The sequence below is a fragment of the Notamacropus eugenii genome, chromosome 2 (assembly GCF_028372415.1).
Source record: "Notamacropus eugenii isolate mMacEug1 chromosome 2, mMacEug1.pri_v2, whole genome shotgun sequence".
Lineage (NCBI taxonomy): Eukaryota > Metazoa > Chordata > Mammalia > Diprotodontia > Macropodidae > Notamacropus > Notamacropus eugenii.
The window spans coordinates 292,816,107-292,839,620 of NC_092873.1; the positions used below are offsets into that span (position 1 = coordinate 292,816,107).

Here is a 23,514-nt window from a genome sequence, read left to right on the forward strand (position 1 = left end):
AGGTTAACTCTTAACTCCTTCTTCTTCCTCAATGCTCCCTTCTACTCCCTATCTGCATCAGTTGCCAAGTCTACCTCCCAAACTTTCCTCTTCCTACAAAGTCATCATTCTAGTTCAGAGCTTTATCACTTTCTTCCTTGACTATTTCAATAATCTCTTAATTGGTAGTACTGCTTGTAGTCTCTCATCTCTCCAATAGAACATACAAATAGCTGCCAAAGATCTAAAAGCACAGGTGTGGCCACATCACTCTCTTCCTCAAAATGTTTCAGGGAATCACTATCTTTTAGGTACAAAGTACCCAGAGTAGCATTTATTTTAAAGGGCTCCATAAAAAGGAAAAGTTGTTGCTTCTTAAAATAAAGTAAATAGAAGGATTTATTAGGGACAAAATATGCTTAACTACATTAAATTTTTTAAATTCTATAAAATAAGAATTAGTACAAATATTTGCTACAGATACAAGTAAAACCTGACATCTAACATAAATGATAAATTATAAAAAAAATTACAAGTTCACAGTCCAAAATGGATAAATGTTCTATTTTCAAAAGGCAGTAAGAGTAAATGTAATTTCCTTTAATTGTAACCTTTACCTGTGTATCTTTCCCTTGTTTTATAAGCCCTGTACTTTGTCCCTACCAATCCCTCCACCTTTGGTACTCTCCCAGACCACATTTCACCAGCTAAACTAACCTCCTTGGCCTATTTTTCAACCACCTGGTCAATCAGTTCAACTTTACATGGTCCTCTACAATTGAATGTCTTGCCCTCTTTTTCTACTTCTGGTCATGCCTTTCCAAATCCCAACCTTTCAGACTCCCCGCATTCATCACTTTCACCCCTACTAATGAACTGCTGGGGTGGGGGGTGGGGGGAGAGGGGGAATCAAGAAACAAGTTGACCGAATTTAATCTCAACAAGGATAAATCACTATCAGAACAAAATCCTTTTTATGCCTCCCTAATTTATCTGCTCTCCTATTTACTGAACCTTTTCATCCCTCCAAAAGCCTCCTATGGCATCTCCTACCCTCTCAGTTGGGGACATCTCATATAATTTTTTTAAAATATAAGGATTTTTGCCAAGAGCTCCCTTTTACCTTCCTCATCTCACATCAGACAGCTCAGCTCTCTCCTGTCTCTCATGAAGAGGGTAGCCCTCTTCTTGCCAAAGTAAAACACTTTACATCTCATCTTCTCCAGTATACTGCCCACTCTACCATCCCTGCTTTCTATTCTTTCCTAATTTACTGATTCCTGCTACCTACAAACAGTCCCATGTCTCCTCCATCCTTAAAAACCCTTACTTGACCCTACCATCCTGACATGCTATCACATTACATAAGTCCAACCGTTAAACCTTTCTTGACAAAGTCTCCACTTTTCCCACTCATTCTAAACTCTCATCAGTCTGACTTCTAAATTCATTATTTAACTCAAACTGCTCTCTCCAAAGTTACAGGTGATCTCTTAACTGCCACATGTAATGGCCCTATCTCCATTCTCACCTCTGGGCAGCCTCTAACACTGCCAATCTCCCCTCTTCTAGCTTTTTCTGACATTGCTCTCTTGGCTCTCCTAACTGGTTGTTCTCTTTTTAGTCATCTGTGCTGGATTTTCAGTTTATCCTAAACCAACCAGGGGTATCCTCCAAGGATCTGTCCTGGGCCCTCCTCTTCTCTTCTCACTCTTATTCTGTCTTATTTGGTGACCTCATCAGCTCCTATGAGTTCAATTATCATCTCTACACAGATCGTTCACAGCCCTATATAATCAGCCCTCTCTTTTGAGCTCCAGCCTAACATGACTAACTGCCTTTTAGATACTTCAGATTAGATGTCCCATATGCACTACAACTCAACATGTCCAAAACAGAATTATTTTTCTCTCCCAAATTCTCCCTTCTCCTCAACTATACTATTACTGTTAAGGGCACCCTATCCTTGCAGTTCACCCAAGTCCAGAATCGCAATGTCATCCTTGACTCCTCTCTCACAACCACTCTTTATATCTACCTTCATCACACCTCATGCATATGGCCTTTTCCATTCTGACACTGAAGCTACCCTGGTATACAGACCCTCATCACTTCATGCCAGGCCCACTGTAATAGCCTTCTGGTTGGTCTTCCTGCATCAAGTCTTTCCTCATTCAAGTCCATCTTCCTCACAACTGCCAAAGTGAACTTCCTAAATCTCAGACCTAAGTCACACTCTGCCACCATCCTCAACCCCAAAATCCAGGCTCTCTATTATCCCCAGAATTAACATAAAATCCACTATTTGGAATTTAAAATCCTCCATCACTTGGCCTCTTCCAAACTCTTACATTTCATTTCCCATTCCCCTTCGCTGACCCAGCTAGACCAGACCACATGTTGTTCCTTACACAGGACATTCCATTTCTTAACGTGCCTTTTCACTAACTGATCTCCATGCCTTGAAAGTTCTCATCTCTTCACTTCTGCCTCCTGGATTCCAGCAAAACTCAGTTCAAATGCTACCTTCTGCAGGAGGTCTGTCTCAATTCTCCCTTCCCCCTCCAGTGCCTCTTCTCCAAGATCACCCTTCTGTCTCTATCTTGTACATATAGTGTAATATTAATTAGATCTTCCCCACCCATTAGTATGCCCCAAGTACCTTTTGTTCATTTCTATTGAAGGACTGGGTCAGAAGATCCTGCCCTCCAGCTCTGAAAAGTGTATAAATGAGGTGAGGTTTTACTTTGGGGCTTATTTTTGGTAAAAGGTTTGTGTGCCAGAGGAGACTCTAAGAAGGCAGTAAGGAGCGCTTGCCTTTGAAAGACAAGATGTTGGTGCTTCTCTCTTTGGTAACTATGTATGTATGTAATGGACAGATAGTTGGATCTGTCTATTGATCTGTGATGTATGTATTGCTTATGGTCAGAGAGTTGGAAGCCCTGTCTGTTGGTCTTTATTTCCTCTGTATTTTCTCTGAAGTTCAGGGTGCTGCCTTTTTCCCCTGAACTAAGTGAATGTATATGTGCTTGATTAAAGTGATTGTTGACCCCTCAAAAGTTGCTTTTCCTTTTAGAAAAGAAAATCTGTTATAGCAGGCCATCCTGAATGTGTCAGGATGCTTGCTTTTACATATAGCTGTCTGCATGTTCTTTCTCCCATTAGAATATAAACCCCTCCAAGGGGAGGGACTTTTTTTTGGCCTTTCTTTGTATCCCCAGTGCTTAGCATAAAGCCTAGCACGTATTAAGAACTTAATAAATGCTTCCTGATTGACTCATTAGTAATCAGAGATACAAATTTTTTTAATATCTGTGATACTAGCTCATCTAAATTGGCAAATATGATGAAAAGGAAAAAACTCACTACAGTACACAGTAAAAATTACTAAAATAATTATCCCTGTTAACACAATAATTCTATTGTTTAAAATAAACACTTTCAGGATGCATTTTCAAGTTACACTGATTTTCATAGCAGCATTATACAAAAATTTAAGAGTTAACAAGCACTTAAATGTCCACCATGAGGGAAATGGTTAAATACACCGCATCACCTTAATGTAATGGAATATTTTAATGTAATAAAGTCTAGCAAGTAGAAGGAATAGAAAATACTTTGGAAAGGCCTTTATACAATAATACAAGGCAAAAAATAAAGGATTCCCCTCAAAAGTATTCAAAGTACACACTAGCTATAAGCATAAAAGAAAAAAGCAATGAGAATAGTGAGCTGGTATTATTATTGAAACCACATATCACACTGACATCACACACACATACACACACACACACACACACACACACACGCCATAGAGCATAATGGTAAACAGATGTCAGTCAACTGACTAGATGACAAGTCAAAATACTTAAATGATCCAAGAAGCTCTCTAGGATGGTGTGAAGCAGAACAGCTGCAAATCTGCATTGGTAGAGGGACTTTCTTCACTGGGAAACTCTCTGGACTTGTGTTCTCTGGAAGCGGGAAGGGCCATGGTATGACCCTTAAGAAGCCTATAATCAACCAGAGTGAAAGGATGAATCACATCCTACTCTCCTTGCATTAGCCAAGTGTGAAGTTTGTCTCCTATACAACCATATGTACTCTTATCACTAAATACAACTCAACCTTACCCCACTTCTCTCTGTCATCACTGGTACAAGCTCCCAACTACCCCCTTTCTGTAGTAAACTGTCCCTCAGAGCTGTAATAACTTAACCTACCCCTGACCTACAGCAGCAGCTGCACCTATACCACTAGCAAAATCGATGCTAACTCACATATTTGATCCACTCCCCCCTTCCAAATCCCTCTATGCCCCAGATCATTCAGAGTCTTGGCAGGCTCTGTGCTACAGGGCCTCTTCACCCCTTTTGATCTGATATATGACAGAGTGAGACCTCATGACAATATCTCCCTCCCCTCCAAATTCGTTACTTCTAATGAGAGTGTCACCATTTTCCTACTTACTAGTCAAGTTTGCAAACTCAAGCCCTTACTCTCTGTCACCTTACAAGTTCTATTAGCTGCCAAATCCTGTAGTTCTTACCACTCCATTTCTTGTATCTAAACCCTTCTCTCTCACTACACTCCCAAGGTCACGTTATTGCATCATGTTTTGCCTTGCCCAGACTGCTGCAACAGCTTACTTGGTCTCCCTTGCTCACATCTCTTCCACTACAATACATTCTCGACAGCCATAGCATTTCCCTATAATCAAACTGCAGTGTCTCCCCATAGACTCATAAACACTCCTCTTTTCTCATTTAAAGTCCTTTGAAACCTGGATCTGACCTATCTTTTTAGAATTATATAGGAATCCCCTTCCAGTGTTCTACAGTCCAATCAAATTAGCCTTCTTGTCTTTCACATTAATACTAAAACAAAACTAAAATATCCAAATACCAAGAGAAAATGAAGGTATAGGAATATCCATTAAGCAGAACCACATAAAGAAGAAAAGATTAATAATGAAAATCTTCAGCCATGTTGAAATAAAAAATAATTCATTTTTGCTTGAGTTTTGTACCGCTTAATAAATAGACACTTCTTATATTTACTCACTTTTATAACATTATTTGATAGTCATTTGTCACTTGATTTTATGTATCTAAAAAAAGTGAAGTCACCTGTTTGACTAGTTATGTTGATCAAATGGACTGTTTACAATCTGTCCTATTCCATTAGGTACACAAAAGCATTTTTCTAAATGATAAAGTGTATCCAATCACAATACTTAAGAGCAAAGGTTTTTGTACTGTCAATAAACAGAATTTTTAATTTAAAAAATGAATACTGTTTATTTCACTTTTGTTTTATATATTTGATAATGTATGTAGCATATTAACATGTATGTTAATATATGCATATATATAATATATATGTATATGCATGTAATTTTAAATGTATAAAAATTTGAGATAAAATGCATACACAATTGAAAAAAATTGAAAGCCACTGCTCTACATTGATGAAATCAGAGATAGTGCATATACACACTATACACAAAACTACAATAAGAAGGGCTTAAGAGACAAGAAACCACTTAAGGCAGAAAGTACTTTATCTCCTAATCAAATTGAAATATAGGTAGGTAGCCAAGGGCAACAACTGTTTAGAAGACAGCAAAACATTACACAGGAGAGTAAATGAAGGTTAAGATGACATCAAACCTCACAAAAATACAAAAGTCAGTGGCCAAAGGGGAAAAAATAAGTCAACAGAAAGTTTGCCTTAAGACTCAACTAAACCAGGTCATCTCTGATCATTTGTATCTAAAACTGGAAAGATAACTAATAAAAGTTAGAAACAGAAGAAACCTACTAGAAGTTCAATGGTCTATTATCAGTGACAATGAAATTACCACTTTTCAACTTTATCATCTCAATCAAATGTGTTTGAAGTGAAAATGGCATCTAAGACAAAAATTTAGAAAAGCATGGCTACATCTGACCAAATACAAAGTGGGAAAACCATGAGAGGTAAAAAATTGTTTTTAATTTTAAATTATCTTATTTTTACTCCATCTGTGTTTCCTATTTTATTTCTCCCTCTAGCTTCTCCCAGAAAGCCATCTCTTATAACAAAGTATAAAAAAGAAAAAGTTCTACCAAACTAATTTACATATCAAAAAAGTCTGCTATTATATGAAATGTTTCACACCCATGGTCCCTCAATTCTACAAAAAACATGAAATGTTTTTTCACATAAGAGGAAGCAATTTTAAAGACATTCAAGATCAGATCTAAAGACCACAGAAAGTGAAAAATTGAAAAAGAATGGAAAACATCATGGATGGTACTAATGCCTCTCTCAAAAAAGTTGACAAAAAAATATGCTGGTAAATGATAAGTAGATGTCTACACTGTCACCTTTATAAAAAAGTCTTTATGTAAACTGTTCGTTTTACATGAAGGCATACTTGATGAAAATGAGAAAATAAACAACTGTTGGACAGCTACAGGCAATTCAAGACCATACTATTTTAAGGTTACCAAAAAAAAAAAATTCAGTAAAGTTAAAGGCTCTCCTCAAAGCTTTTCCTAGACACATTAAAGATGAATATCTAGTCACTAGATTCAGATGGCTCTGGAGGAGAAGTGAGGCTGGTGACCTGCACAGCCCTACCTCACTCAAAACACAGTCAAGTGCAAGTCATGTCATCACTTCTCTGATGTCATGGTCTTCTTAGAAAATGAAGGACGAACAAAGACAGAATATCGTACAAGGTTCTTAGATACAATCTCTTCATAAAAATCTACTCATCACCAATATTAATCAAGTTATACATACAGAAGTACATACTTATAAAAAGTGTTTGCCACTGTCCTGGAATGTGTACTACTTAAGTTATAAATAGAGGCATGATGTCCCATGGATTTTGAGATTCTCTAGATGCTCCCATTAACTGATGGTATTATAACAATTGCAGCAAGTCCCAAAATACTGTAGGGTCTCCTCAATGAAAGCCATGGCCACTCAACAAATTAGTCTCCATCCATACATAAGAAATCAAGAAAAGTGAAAAAAGTCTTTTACCCAAAAGCTGGCAGGCAGCCCACTGAGTGAAGCCTATCAGTACCTACATCTTGAACAGACACCATACACTAATGACCCTGGTTCAGAATTTAACAGAACAGACTATGTCACACCTGTCCAATACTTTCAATTATCCCCAACTTCTCCATATTACATCATACCACATCTCCCCCAACCACCCAATAGTGTTTATTGGTGGATTGTTTCCAAGACTAGCCACATCCTTACAAAACATTAAAAAGAGAAGGAAATGCTTTGGGACAGGGACTATCCACTCTGTACGACGTGGTAAGTTGAAAAAGAGTAGTTGATGGCCCTATCTGTGACCATAAGCTGCAAGAAGGGAAAACTGTTCTGTGGCAGAAAGCGAGACTAAACTGCCTGTGGAGTCTGCTGAGGTAGGTAATGAGTTTTTTGGTTTTCTTAAATGCCTGCTGAAATGTCAACTTATTTGTAGGGGTTATAAAGGCTCAGTGTCTGTTCCACCACCTTTTACTCTTCCTTATACCACAGTAAAGTGAGGTTCCACAGGATCTTTCTTGGTGTCTCTCTCTTTTTTAAAGACCAAACAGTCTTCCCATGATTTCCTATTGCTGAAAATGATAATCTTAAAACAATCAAATTTGGAGTTGACTACAGAATTCTGTGTCACATAACCAGTAACCTGACTGACCAGATATTTTCTCAGTCACTTCTTAACTCTCAAGAAAAGAACAAATGAAGAGTTATGCTCTAGATGTAGTACAATTACAGCTAAATACAGAGAATGCTAATAATCTAAAGCATTCATTCAACACCTCTCTTCAACAAGCAGCCACATTCAGGCATGGCTGCTCAAACTAAATAAGGAGCTTGTGCATGGGGTCCACAATGTGATTTCCCCTTGTTATAAAGGACTCTTAAGACACAAGCAAGACATTGATTCTGCCCAACCACAGAACTAAAAACAAAAACCCATAGCACAAGTAGATAAATCAACAGAGGTGATCTTGAAACTAGAAAGAAGGATAAAAATAACTCTCAAAGAGGTTACAACACTCTCTTAATAAATATTAGCACTAAAAAGTAAAGTTTTTACCGTGGAAACTTAAAAAAGCATGGAACAAGAAATTCCAGAGTGATTGAAAAAAGAAATGAAATCCATAAAAAAGAAAACCAGGAAAAAACAAAAGCCAGATTTTTCATTGTCGTTCAGTTGTTTTCAGTCAGAATGTATAGTTCTTAAACTAGAAATAAAACTCAATTAGAAGTTTAGGGGAAAAAACACAAATCAAGGGTAGAGAATTTCTCCAAAAAAGCCAATGAGATTAACAGATTTAGTGTACAAAAGTACTTAAGTGGAGGATGATCTGACAAAATAAAAACAAAAGTCAATGTTAAAAGAATACATGCTCTCAATCCAAATCAAAGCCACCAACCTGAAAAATAGGATACACAAAGACAACTTAAGGATAATAGATTTATCTGAAGAAAACAACAAATCAAAAAACTTGAATGTCATGTTAAAAGGAAATAATACAAAAAACCCTACCCATAATTTCTAAATATAGAAAACAAAGAACTGAATGAATGCATTTATCACTTATAGAAAAACAAAATGAAATAAAACAAACTATACTTCAAAAATTGCTAGTAACCCAAAAGAATTAAAAACGTGTAGTAAGTAAACTGTAGCTTATTACAGCTAATGACCTATGTGCAATAAATAGAATGGGAAAGCATTTACTAAGCACCTACGATGTAGAGCTACAGAAATGCTGCAGAAACAAATTGAAAACACAATCCCTGGTCTGAAAGAACTCATCTTCCCATTAAGGAAGACAACATACAAGCCATCAAAGACATGTATGACCAGAAAAGGCAGGTCATTCATGTAGTAAAATCAAAGAACAACAAATAGGAAGTCTGGATGTTGTACTGGTAGCCACAAAATAAATCAACCTGGTTTCAATACATAAGCAATAGAGACTAATAAAAACTAAAAGGGCATCAAATCATGCTCCCCGAAACATAAAACCTTGATTAAGAAGTACTTAGTTGTGATCCCATTATTACAAAACTTAATTCCACACCTTATTTCATAAAACTCAGTAAAGAAGTCTTATATGTGTTATAATGATCTGAATAATAATAGCACTATGTATCACTTAACAGTTTGCAAAGCACTTTATAAATATGATCTCATTTTATCCTAAAAACAACCCTGGAGGTATGCACTATTATTGCTGTCATTTTATAGATGAGGAAGCTGAGGCAGAGAGAGGTTAAATGACTTATCCAAGGTTACACAGCTAATGAAGTATTGAGGAAAGATAAGAACTCAGGCTTAGAAGACTCCAGGTCCAGCACTCTAACTAGCTGTTATTATATAAAGAATATTTTCCCCCAAAATGAAACTTGAAAAGAAGCTGAGGACAATCTATGATCAACATTTTTCCAGTTTACACCTAAATAATTCCTTTCTTTCAAGGAGATTTTTACATATGTAAACTACAATAATACCAATATAGTAGCTATAAACTGAGAATAAATAAGAAGTATTTATTAAACATTTACTTTTAAAATATTTTAATTCTACTGACTACTGCAGTGTGTTTAAAAAACAACTCTACTCTTGGCTCCTAAAATATATTTGCTACTATTTCATTCTACCACACCCCAAGAGTTTTCCATGTACAAATCTGAATACAAGCTCCTAGAACAGTCATTCTTTCATCTCTAATCCATACACTCCTGAAAACTGAAAATTTTCAGTATTAAACTAAATTAACAGAGACACTACAAATTATCTAATATCAGTATCCCATGGTCCCCAAAATTCTCACATGGAGAACATGGTGAATAAGAACTATATGAAGCCTAGCCAATAATCTTACCTATTCTTTTAAAAATAATCATTCTTAAACTCAAGGTAAGTTGTTGGTACAGTCATATAAATTTCAGCTCCATTTTAAAAATTGGAGGACAAAAATCAGCAGGGAATTTAAGAGTCATTTGCTTATATTTTTAGCCTGTGTGCTGTCAGCCTGGATATAAGTAAGTCCAATACAGAAGAACCTGGAAGTAAAAGTCACCCTTATAAAACCAGGACCCTTATTTTTCCAACCTTCTGGCATTTCTTAGAGCTACTTGCTGGCCTCTCCATCCAAACAGAAAGTTTGCTGCATTTTTCTAAAAAAAAACGTGTTATACCATGTTAAATATGCTCTCAGCAACACCTTTTCTTATTAATTAGGGACTTATGGCAGATGGGCTAATCTAGGAGTACTGGTTTCCAGTCTCTTCAATACTTATAAAAACTGGCTTCCTTAACCTTTACAGGGCAAAACGCCTAAAAATTAAAAAAAAAATAATAAAAAATAAAACCCAAAATCTACTACAAAAGTCAGCACTTCGGTACCTGATTGCGGTAACAAGGCCAAAATCCAAGACGAAGCCCTTTATTGCACATCGTGTTCCAACGTCTTGGGCCGCCCCATCTTGCGACCTCTCCAGATTGGCTGCTCCTGCTCTCTCTACTGCAGAGAGAACTTCAATTAGAGAAATTCTGAAGCTTATGAATCTAAACTGGACACTCCCCTCATTGGAGGCAAGGACAGTTAAAAAAATCACTGGAAAGATTTAAATTAGAAGAGGTTTCAAATAGACCTAAGTGGCTTGTAAAGCATCAGATTGCTGGCAGCTGAGAGTCTTATGTGCTACAGTCTAGATGACCCCTAAAAAAAGTTCCCAAGGCCAATATCAGCAGCAAGGTGTTAAATAACCTGAAAAACCAGGCTACATATAAATGATAATATCAAATTCCTACAGGGGGAGCTTTTCTCCATAACAACTTGTGCAGGATTTCCATTATCATTCCATAACATAACCATTCATAATCCCTATGAGAAAAACTAGGAGAGGGAGAAAAAAAGGGGAGATAATACTGATTTCCCATTATGTCCTAAAAAATACAAAATCAGTTTTTAAAAAAATCCATTTGATTAAAAGCCACTGGTTGTGAAGGGGAGAGAGGTTCCCTGCTGACTTAAGCCTAGCTGCCCAAGCAAGGCTTCTGAGTAGTTTAGATCACAAGTGTTTACAGGCAGAAGGAGCAGAGGCTATGGCGGTCTTCCTAGTGACACTTCCAAGTCACACAAATGGGGTGTATTTCTGGGATAGACTGCCAACAAGTTACTGGAAGAAATGAGACAAGGACCAGTTCAAGCCTGGCAAATAAAAAGGCCAAGACCCTCACATTTCAGCATGAAGTACAAGGTATTAACTAGTTTAATACCTTGAAACTACCAGACCCAATCACACCTGCTACACAATAAACCAACATGTTCCTGATTTGTGAAAGAACAGATTAATTTCCTTCAATCTGATTCTTCCACAACTAGCACTGATATATTTATATGCGGAATTCCCAGTTTAGATTTGTTAGATTAAGTTCAAACAAACACTCTCTCCCACCCCCACCAAACAAGGAGGATATCTGCTCTAGCAATTAAGATTTTTCAGGAAGAGGAACAAACAAACCTGAAATTTTAAACTATATTCAGTGACATTAAACTCTGTCAAAGTATTGCTAGGCGCTGAGGGTTACACTGTTGCAATAAATGGTTGTTGCTGAACGATTCATCATAACCTTTACCTTACCTGAGTATGAAAGTTTGAAATGGTTGTTGTTTCAATATCTTTCTTGCCCAGAATTTCCATTTTCACTGGAGTGTTAGGAAAATTAAAAGCAAAATAGTCCAGGAAGTCAGGCAGATAAGCAGCTGCCCCATGCACTATTGCTAATGCATAGTAAGCTGCATTTTTTTCATTTTCACTGAATGTCAGAGTAAGGAACTCTTCAGAAAATCTCTCCATCTCCATTGGAGACAAAAATGAGAGTTCATCCATGTAGGCATGAAGAACTAGAGCACCACCATTGGACTGGTGCTCCTCGTGAATAAAGTTACTAAATTTAGTGCCTGTTTTTAAGAAGTTGCTACGAATAGAATGCTCCTGGTGAGTCATAAATGGTGTTTGGACTCCCTGGGGCACCCGGTACTCTTGCATGCCCAAATTCAGTCGGCACAACTGCTCATCTTTCAGATACCTGAAGGATTCCTTGTTAACTCCTGTACTGTTATTCACCTGTCCTTGGGTCAGAATCTCCTTGTTAATTCGGGTCAGGCCAGCACAGACAGTCTGTACTTCTTTGTTGTACATTTTAAGGCGTCTCCCACGCATATCTTCTCGATGTTTCTTTTTCTTTTTCTTCTTTATTTTCTTCATAACAAAGTCATCAGCCCTCTGGGTTTTGCCATTTTCATCTGGTGTTTCTGGCCATAATAATTAAAAGCAAGTCAGTTATTAGGTCTTTAATGACATCATACAAACTTTTTCAAATGCATTTTTTTCCTAACTAAAGGAATTCTACTATCAAGCTGATTCAGATCAGATTAGTTAAGTCATATTTCCCATTTTAAAATATATCAGTGCTAGATAGAAAATTTAACAATAGTCTTAATGTAACAGTAATAAAATGTGAAGAGTAAGTAAAAACATAACTTTATAGTCTAGGAGAAATGACCATGTGATCAAGATTAAGAAAATATCTCTAGTAGTTTACATGAATATTCTAGACAACTCAGTCTGCTTATAAAATTTAAGCAAAGGGTAAATTAAATGAGCACATTGATATTAGTTTATCATTTACCAGTAAAACATTTAAGAAAGATCATTTATTAATCAAAAACTGGAAACAATTACTTTACCAGTGATCTATAAAGTTATACATCAGGTGTGGTACTTAAAAAAAAATCATCCACAAAATGTGGAAGTTTAATGTATGTGCCTGCACATGCACCCACACGTATACAAAGCCACAACATACCTTCACAATAAGATACAAATAACTGTGTCAGTTGAGTACCTACATGTATTATTAATTCTGGGGTTTACTTTGAAACAGCATTTGAAGGGGGAATATGTACACAATAAACTATGATCCTGATCTTCTCACTGTAACTCTCACTAAATATGTAAAAAATAGATTAGAATAATAAAATTTTTAAAAAACTGGGAACCCATTAAATGGCTAAAACATAAACCAAATATTTTAAAGACTTAATCCTGATTAGTTTTTATTTCCAATTAACAATTGCCTTTACGAGTCTGTGAATAATATTGAATACTTGATGTCATAACTAAAACTGAATTTCAGTCTTCAGTAGTATTTGGAAAGTTACAATATGAACAAATCTTTAAGAACTAGAAATTACAACTTTAACAGTTTCAAAGGAAGTTAAGCATATTCAGTTTAGGAAGCAAAATTAAGCACATTTATAAGATGTACTTCTTTCAAGGCAGAAATTAATTTGTTTAACTTTGTCCTATATACCTAAGTGACTTTTGGCAGTATTCCCAAGCAACCAAGTGTTAATGTTATCCTGTACATAAATTACATAACTAATTTCAGACATTAAATATTGTCAATATTTTAGTGATTAGATAGGAGGTACACACACAGAAAAAAAGGCTTGCTGAAAAGATCCTATTACTTTAAGATTTCAGGCACAGCTATTTGGTATGCAAAAGATGAATTGTGACCTAGATCTGCCACTGAAATTAACACCAAGAGAGAGTTGCCTTGATTGTAACACATTTTCTATATTACTACCAATTTAGGGCTGGTGTTCCTAACATGACAAAGTCTCAGTAAGGTTGACTATAAAACTCATTTGTATTCCCAATTTTCTTACAGTTTTGTTGTGCTTTTTTGTTGCTGTTATGAGGGGCAGGTTTTCTGACAAAATAGCTGCTTCTCTTTCCCAAAGAAAAGTCATTAGGTTTGGAAACTAACATACTAGCATTTCAAGGTTCTGAACAACTTAACTATATTTTAATATTTTGATTTTTTTAACCTATGTTTGATCATTAGAAAACCATACCATCTGTGATACACTACCTATATTACTTATAGTCCATGCAGAAGCCTTCCAGCTATTCTAAGATTTTTTTTGCTAAGTGGTATCAATTTCAAATGAGGTATAACAGTAAAGAAATAGCTATTTTTTACTTCATAGGCAGAACTGCAATTTGAAAATTTTCTGGTATGAAAATACACTAAAAATTTCCTTTTTAGTTTCTTTAAAAATATTGAGAAATACCAGAAATTCCAAAAATTTAGAAATTTCTGTGAAAGGAAGCCTTTGAGACCGGTGGGTGATAGGTCAAAGATAAAAAAGAAAAAAAAGGTTTTCCTTAAGGAAATAGGTTAAGGGTAGTAGCAAACATCTTATCAACAGATCAATCAACATTAAGTTCCTACTATGTAGCAAGCAATTTGATGATTGATCTAGGACTAATACGCTCTTTACAGTCAACCTCAAGACATGGATGGGCTAGCACACACCCTTTTCCACTGAAAAGGTGATAAAGTGGATCAAAGCTAGAGTGCTAGACCTGGAATCAGAGACACACCAGTACAAATTCAATCTCAGACTAGTACTAGCTGTGTGACCCTGGGCAAGTCACTTCACCTGTCTACCTCAGTTTCCTCAACTGTAAAATGGAGATAAAGATACACCTACCTCACAGATGCCTGATGCTTATCTGGCTGTCATGGAAGATATGTAACATGTAGTCGAAATCATCTATCACCACAGGCCATCGATAAGCATGATGTCTGATCAGTTGAGTCTTGTGCGTGATCAAATTATAGTATGTATATGTAAAGTGTGCATATGTATATGTAAATATGTAAAGCACTTTGCAAATATACAAGTACTAGCTATTATTAAGATATCAATGTGAGATGGGAGGGAGAAGGGGAAGTAACGTGCAGGAGGAATGAAATGGTGACTTGGTTGCTCAATTCTGGAATACTGACATAGGTTGTATTTTAAGATTTCTTTCCTTGTTCAAGATTACTATATTACCTGAAATTGTATTGGGGCAGAATCATGTCAGAGGGCATAGAGATAACTATATCACTTTAGACCTCTCTCTAATCTAGAAATGCCTTGGATATAGATTAATAATATATTAAATAAAATTATCTGGCAGACTAGTAATGAGTTCCTCCACTAAAGTTAACACATGCTAAACTATATTTGTGTTCAAGTATAACATTCCAGAAGTTTCAAGATAAACAGGAAGTATATATAGCAATTCAAACATGAAAATGACCAATGACTTGAAAATTAAAATTAAATGGCTGATCTAAAATGATTACCTTCTAGCACTAGAGTAGTACAAGATAAATTCTAAAATAATATACTTATGTCTGCTAGTATGCAAACTTCTATTATCCTTCTTACTCCTTACCTGGCTGTACACTACTTTAGGGCTTCTGACTAACTGGCTGACTTCACCATGCCCCAGAGTCTAGTACCTTCCCTTTTGCCATCCTGCCACTGCTACCACTTTTTAGTTTCCTTTTGTGAGTTGCTTCCCCATGAGACTGTAAGTTCCTTCAGGGCTGGGACAGCATTTCTATTTTTTGTATTTGTACAGTGTCTGACAAGTAGTAGGTGCTTAATAAATGTTTGCTATTTATTGACTATTAGTGCAACTCAATTCTTTACTAACTAATGTACAATTTGTTTTACTCCATATTTACGCTAACATCAACCTACACTTTTATTTTTGAATCACAGCTTATACTTAGAAGATATAATTAACATTTTGAAGTTCTCAAAATAAAAATCTACTTTCAATTTTTAAAGTCATTTTACACATATTATATTCATTTAAAGACATGTTTTCCTGTATGTTCTCTTTTAAAAAAAAAAAACTATTGATAACCAACTGTTGTTTTAAAAATCACCTTCATTTCTGAATATATCCCTCTCACCCCTTCCCTACCTAGGGCCCTTGCTTATAGCAAAGGTGGGAATCTGACAATATATGAAATATTCCATAACCACAGCTCCCTTACCTCTGCAAAGAAGGGAGGGAAATACATCCTCTTAACTGTTTTCTGAGGTCAATCTTGGACCTGTTATTTTCTGAAAGAAATTCTAGTCTAGTCCCCAAAATTGTCCTCATTATAACCCAAACCCTACCCAAAAAAGGAAGGAAATGTTCTTTGAAGACTGGTTTGTATTTAAGTCGTCAGGGCAATGATTTCCAGTCTTTCTGGAAATGGTAACTATGGATATTCGCTTTGTTTAACCAACTAAAAAAAATTTAGCATCTGTTTTTCAAAATTAAAGGGAATTAAAATTGAGCACTAGCTGTCCCCCATTCATGGAATGCACTCCCTTCTTACCTCCTTACCTCCACCTTATACACACAGTCCCTCTCCTCTTCCTTTATGATGCAGCTCAGACACCATCTTCTGCATGAAGTCTTTCCTGATCCCACCTGCTACTGCCCTCCCTTCTATAGTACTATATATTTAGCTAATTTGTGTATGTGTGTATAACATAAAAATGTTACATATATATGCACGTATGCATGTGTGGACGAATGTCCTTGCTGTCTCCCTATTAGAATGTAATTTCCAAGCTGGAACTGTTTCAGTCTTTGTACTTGTATTCCCAGTACTTAGCACAATACCTGGTACATAGTAGGTTGACTAACAAGACAACATGCCTTTAAATATCAAATCTACTTCTGCATGGCACCATTTAATTCGATGAAAAAGAATCCTAGAATGCCAAAGGTGAAAGGGTAGTCCTTACGGCTGTAAAGTGACTAGAATTAAATGCACCTCTCCAGAGACATTAATTCATTCCTTTAACACAAGGAGAACCAAACCCATTGATGGTACTACGGTCAACTCTAGATTCCCCAGAGTGAAGAGTTTTGGGTCCCTGCAGTTAGTTAGGTCACCTCCTTCTTCTCTACTGCACCTTTAGCCCCTTGGGAGGGGCAGGCAAGAAAGAAAAAAGACTGAAAAGCTCACCCAGCAATTCTGGTGGTTAGGGGGAATAGTGTAATTTAGTTCTCAGTATGATCCTCATATAGAGAGGGAGAATTGTAGCTGTGATGGCATCTGCATACGAACTCCTAGCTGAGGAATACTCCCTCTAATGCAGGTCAGGACCTTTCCTGCAACAAAGAGTCTTCAAGAGGTAACTTCCCAGTCACATAGTCTGCAATATGCTTTAGATGCAGTATTTCACCCTCTGGCATCCCCTTCAAACCTACTACCACCATCACAACCACAAATAATTCAGAGATAGTTTTATGTTTAAGTCTACTAGAAACTTATGCAGATCAGAAGAGCTCTCCATTATTTTATCTGGCTCTGAGATATCTCTGCATAGTCTGGGCAATTGGTCAAAGATGGAAAAATGTTAGAAAGGAAGTCTGACTCACCAGGGAATGCATAAGCGAATTCTTGTCATTTAAATGACATCGACATCAGAGAGAAAAAAAAAATAAGTGTCTTTTTATGTTTTCTCTTAAAAATTTTGTTCAAGTCAAAAGTTTGAAGTAATATCAAATTCCACCACTTTACCTAACTAGTAAGAAGAGACGGTTCTACTGCCTACAGACTGTGGAAATTGTGGCAGACAAAGGATGGAGAGGTCTCAAGAGTGGGGGAGAAACATCAGTTTCTATAAATTACCATTACTTAGTTGACTACTTCTGAAAGGCTGGGTTATCGTCAATCCAGTTCAATAAAAAAGCTTAAATACGTTTCCATTAATCTAGTCTAGTCTTTCACATGTTTGTTTGTTTTTTAATTCAGTGTGTAATTACCGCTTTTTCAAAAACTTTAGCATGTCTTCGCTACATTTTTAATCTACAACGACCATTTATGAAGTAGTTAAGACAACACTGGAGATTTTGACCCCATGGTTTGGAGTTAAGATGACCCTATTGAACAGCAAATATTAAAAATTCATTTGCAGTCTAGAGTTTAACTCACTTCACTTGCCAGTTAATAAACTACAAATTCTTAAAGATTTGTATACAAACAGCAATGGGTCCAGCGAAGAAATATATTAGGCTGCACTTGGAAGCATTCTGGGCCCCAGCTACTGCCCTAAGAATATCAGGAAAGAGCAATGATGGAAAGTAACCTCTTACCATCATCACCAATTAGTCACTGGTTGCTAGGATCTAGATATTACTAAAACAGAAAAGGATAAAAGGAGATATTTAAAAAGAAATACAGAGCCAGGTAGCAAATAACACCTGGAGACAAAATAGAGAATGGCCAGAAAAGAAAAGCAACTTCTAATGTGGAAAAGAATGAGAATTCCAGAAACCTGGTATGAAAGATTCATTCCCTAAGTATTTAAGCCTGGCACTAGGGCAAATTTAAGAAGTATCTTATGACCTTGAGGACATCCCTTTACCACTTGAAACAAATTACAGAGACTACAATGGGACCAAATCGTCAGCGCTCCAACAGTCAAAACTGCAGAAAATCCGTAAGGCATTCAATGCTGCCTAAGTTTTGGGGAAAGGCTTACAGCAGTGACCAAAATAATGTGAGGACTGATTTCTGTTCCTGTTATACTGCAATGTCTTTCGGAACATGGAAGAAACAGAAATCAATTTGCAAGAAAAAAGATTCTTAAAAAAATCTCTCTTTGGCAACTAGTGTATTCTCAAAAAAGCTGTAGCTAATTCATTCATCATAATTACCATTATGATAACTACGCTCAAAAACAACCTATTATTTTTTAAGGCTTTTTTTCTGGGTGGAAAATAGCCTAGAAAGGAAATAATAAAAATTATCACTTTCAACACCATGGAAGAAATGCAATGAAGTGGTTCTTAATCGTCTGCTATAATAGGCCAGGCTATTAAGAACAAACATAAGTGTTCTCCCAAGAAAGAAGTGCAGCATTTGAAACGAATTAAACAACTCTTTAGCCTACATTTTCCTACTCCTCATGGCAATTAATAACAGACTGACCAGAGGAGGTCTAAGACAGGAAGGCATTCTCTGAGCGGGGCTTTCTTGGGCTCCGGGAGAGACGCAAGAGCCCCCAAATACCTGATGAGTTGTAGGGGGGTGCGCTGCTAACCTCACCCGGGTAGATCTGGAGGGACAAACTTGGTGAACTTCAGAGAACTCCTGCCCAGAGGCCTACCGCGAAGCCCGCGCGGGTCCCAGCCCTGGGCGTTTGGGGGGCACCCCGGGAAGACAGAACAAAGCGCCGGACGGGGCCCGGAGGCCCAGCCGAGTCTCAGCGCGCGAGGGCCGGGAGGGGGCGGGGGGGAGGACCCCAACGAGCCCTGCCCGGGGGGCCCATCTGGCCTCAGGGATGGGGCCAAGGGGCCGGGAGCTCAGGGCGCCCCATTCGAGCCTCGGGCCGAGGGCTTTCCCAGCTGGACAGCGGCTCGGCCTCGGGGCCTGGGCCTAGGCCGGAGCGCTCCGAAGCCCCCGGGGGCGGGCGGCGGGGCCTAGGACGCCGAGGACCAGAGCCCGCTCCGAGCAGGGGGAGGGGCCGCCCGAACTCACCTCTCTTGGGAGCTTTGGCCGGAGACAGTCCGCCGCTCTGGTCACCGTTCTCCCGCTTGCCCTTGTGCTTGGGACCGACAACGCCCGACGAGCCGGGGTCGCCGCCGTGGTGGTGGTGGTGCCGGTGCCTCTCGCGCTCCTTGTGGCCCTTGTGCTTGGGCCCGACCGCGCTCACCGTCAGCGGCGAGAAGGTGAAGAGCGCCGAGGCCGCCAGCGGGGCGGCCAGAGGGGGCCCCGCGGGGGCCAGCGAGGGCGGCGGCGGCGGCGGCGGCAGCAGCAGCGGCTCCGAGGGGCCCGGGACGGTGGCGGCTGCAGCAGGAGGCGGCGGCGGCGGCCCGGGCTGTTGGCGGCTGCGACGCCGCCGGTAAGGGGGAGCGGGAGGGGGGTCCTGGCTCGGCCGCCCCCGCTTCTCCCGGGGCCCCCCGCTGCTCGCCCGGCGCTGCCGCTTGGTCCCTCGGGGCGAAGCCCCAACCCGGGGCTTCTCCTTCCCCCCTTTGTCCGGCTCCTCGGGCGCCGCCACCGCCCGCACTACGCGCACCGCTCCGACCTGCGCAGCCATTTCACCCACACACACATTTAAATGGCCCGACCGCCCCCCCGTCCTCTCACCGCGCAGGCGTCGTTCGCGCAGGGCCCTCTGGGCTTTGAAGTTCCTCCCGCACCCGCCTTCTCCCCCCTTTCCTTCGACACAGACTACGCTTGACGGAAGCGGCAGTTCCCATTCCATCTCTGTAGGGTGCCCGAGACAAGTTTCCATTGTAAAAGCCTTCTGAACTGCGCGCTGCTTCCTGGGAATGGTAGTTTTGCAGGGTAGGCGTCCCTCCCCCGCCCCTCCCCCCGCCCCCTGAACTGCGCAGCGTATGGAGGACGAAAGGGAAGCGTGAGCCGAGTCACGCGTCATTCCTGCTCGCGTTTCACATCCGCTGGATGTCGAGGGGTTACCACCAACGGCTTTAACGGCCGCCCTCCCTCCCGCCGTCCGCTCCCTCGACGCCGCCTCCTACCCGCGCCTTTCGGCCGGGTTCCTCTTAATTGAATTTTACATTCCTGGGAGGGAGAAGGGCTGGGGAGGAAGCCGAAGAGAAAGAGGCGCCAAAGAAACTTCCGCAGAGGCGCGGGGCGCCCCCGATCCGCCCCGCCCCGACCCGCCCCGCCTTCCGGCCGGGCCGGCCGGGCCTTGGAGAGAAGCGGCCTCGGCTCCGCTCCAAACGCAGCGGCGGTCAGGTAACCGAAGGAACTTCCGGCGGGCCCCAGACGTGGCCTGGGTCACTTGTCCGGCCATTGAACGGATCCCTCTGAACAGTTCACCGAGATGTCATGCCCAGCATCCTACTGGGGACGCTCTGTTACGATGGGGTTCCATCGGTAACAGTCGTGAGTTTCCCCCCCTAAAAAAACTCAGACTGCTATTTTATCTTGGAAAGTTGCACGCCCCCCCCTCCTCCAAAAGAAAGTAAGTCAGTGCCGCCAGCTGGCATGGATGGGGACGGAGTCTCCAGAAAAGTGATCCGAGCCAAGCTGCGATCTGCCCCAGGGAGCTTGTCCGTTGGAGGATCAATAAATTTGGGGGTGTTTTGTCGGTTAGAAATAAGGTTATTAACAGAGGCAGTCAATAAGCATTTATTAAACGCCAGCTCTTGTGCTAAGCTCTGGGAGTACCAGAAGAGCCCCTCCCTTCCAGAAACTTACAGTGTAATGAAAGGACTCCAGTGTGCACCAGGACTTGTGGGACTCCCTGGAAGGCCGTCGTAGGGGGAGCCCAGAGAGGCGCTTAGCAGAGGGTTGGAGCCCTGAAGGGAAGCCGCCTCTAGGGCGCCGGTGTAACGGGGTGGTGAGGCAAAGGCTGGGAAAGGCTTCAGATGACAGAAGGAGGGTTGTGTATGTGATACTTGAGATACTTGTTGCCGGGGTGAGACTGGCTTTAGGAAAATTACTTTGGCAGCTGAGGGGAGGAAAGACTTGAGTCTGGGAGATCGGTTAAGAAATTAGCATGGTGTGTGTGTTAGTCCTTCGTTGCTGAAGTCAGGGAAATAATGACATGACTTGCACCTAACTGTTTTGAGTGAGGGAGGGCTGTGCAGGTCACCAGCCTCACTTCTGCAGAACCATCTGAATCTAGTGACCTGATATTCCTCGGAATTGACTGGAGATGACCCAGGATGAGGCAATTGGGGTTAAGTGACTTGCCCAAGGTCACACAGCTAGTGAGTGTCAAGTGTCTGAGGTGAGATTTGAACTCAGGTCCTCCTGACTCCTGCACTGGTGCTCTATCCATTGTACCACCTAGCTGCACTACCTAGTCCAGGAGTGAAGTGATGAGGCCCTGATCCAGGGAACAGAGAGAAGTGATGGATAGGAGTGCTATTGCTAGGGTAGATATTGTTACAAGATTTGGCAGCAGATTGTATGACCGAGAATGAGAAGGAAGGAGGAAGAGACTGGATGACTGGGAGAATAATGGTGCCCTTGACATTATTGGGGAAGTTTGGAAGGGAGATAGAATTCTCTTTTGGAAGTATTTGAGATGTCTTTGGGTCATCCTGTTCCAGTTGTCCAGTAGGTATCTTGGTGGAGGTTAAGAGAAGTTAGGGTTTGATAAATAAATCTGAGAATTATCTACATAAAGATGATAATTGAACCCCTGGAAACTGAGGAGATCAAGTGAGGTAAGGGTAGGCTGAGAAGGGAAGGAGGACAAGGACAGACCCTTGAGGCAGCTGGATGACTCTGGATACGGTGTGGGGCCTGAAGTCAGGAAGATAGTTCAGAGCCAGCCTGAAACACACACTAATCTGTGTAACTCTGGGTAAGTCACTTAATCTTTGTTTGCCTCACTTTTCCCAACTGTAAAATGGGAATAATAATAGCACCTATTCCCAGGAGTATTGTGAGAATGAAATGAGAGAAAGCGCCTAGCACACAGTACACTTAAATGCTTGTTTCATTCCTTCCTCTGGTCCTTGACCTAGAGGAAGATCCAGCAAATGAGACTGAGAAGGAACCATCAGACAGACAGAAGAACTAGTAGAAAGTCATGTCTAGAAAACCTAGAGAGGGGCAAGTATCCAGTAGAAAGGGTGATCCAGATCCTTTCAAGGAGTCTTTGAAGTCAAAACCATTTTCATGATAATATTAAGGTGTTTTAAATTCTAATAAGGCAAATATCAATGTAACTCACATAAACAAAAGCTTTTTTTGGAGGGGATGCTCAGGAATTTTAAAAGAGTAAAAAGAGTTCCTGAGACTAAAAAGGTTGGGATGCTCTTAAAAGGCAGCAGAGAAGTAAAGAATGCCATTAGACTTGTCAGTTGGTAACTGGAGAAAGCCATTTCATTTAAATGATGAGATCACAAAACAAGATTACAGAGAGTTTAGAATTAAGAGGAGAAGTAGAGGCAACAAGTGTAGAGGGCTTTTCAAGGAGTTTAGCTGGGAAAGGCAGAAAACATTAAGGTGATAGCTGAAATGGTAGGATCAAGTAAGTGTCTTTTGAGAAGAGATATAAGCATATTTATAAGCTGCAGAGAAGGAGCCAATAAATAGGTTGTTGTTGTGTTCGTCCTTCATTCTCGAAGAGGACCATGACATCAAGATGATGACATGACTTGCAGTTGACTTTGATTTGAGTGAGGGAGGGCTGTGCAAGGTCACCAACCTCACTTTCTTCTCCTGAGCCATCTGGGTCCAGTGGCCTGATGTTCATCAGGATGATTGGAGATGGCCCAGGATGCAATGGGAGACCCTGGCCCTTTTAGGCTAAAGTCTTATCACATTCTCACTTTGAGTGAGATACACCCATTCAATGAATAGGCTTCTTGATTAGTTACTCAAGGGATGTCCCCTTTAATGGAAAAAAAAATCAAATTGGGAGGGGAAGACCCTCAGGGTTCCTAGGTAAAAGAGAAACAATTACTATTTAGTAATTAGGGAGTTATACAAATGGGATAGGGGAAGACTAAGAAGGGATTCAGTGAGGACTGAGATTTCAATGATTTATAAACCTTTGAGCTAGGGAACTCCTAATACCAATGCAAATTCTTCAGCAGTAGAGTCATTAACTTAGAGGTTAATGTCTTGCCTTTTATGTT

The 23,514-nt window shown here is 40.0% G+C and overlaps 1 protein-coding gene across 2 annotated transcripts in view; it reads right to left on the bottom strand.

Annotated features, from left to right (window-relative positions):
• The window catches only part of RSBN1 (round spermatid basic protein 1), a 61,362-nt gene extending 41,145 nt beyond the window's left edge, over positions 1-20,217 (bottom strand). The window contains exons 1-2 of one of the 2 annotated variants that reach the window (XM_072644388.1): positions 19,427-20,217; positions 11,659-12,332 (exon numbers count right to left, since the gene is read on the bottom strand). In XM_072644388.1, coding sequence (XP_072500489.1) covers positions 11,659-12,332; positions 19,427-20,183 — 1,431 coding nt within the window. In that variant the 5' untranslated portion in view covers positions 20,184-20,217. The remainder of the gene's footprint in view (positions 1-11,658; positions 12,333-19,426) is intronic. The other variant, XM_072644387.1, reaches the window with a different exon arrangement.
• Positions 20,218-23,514: the final 3,297 nt, after the last annotated feature.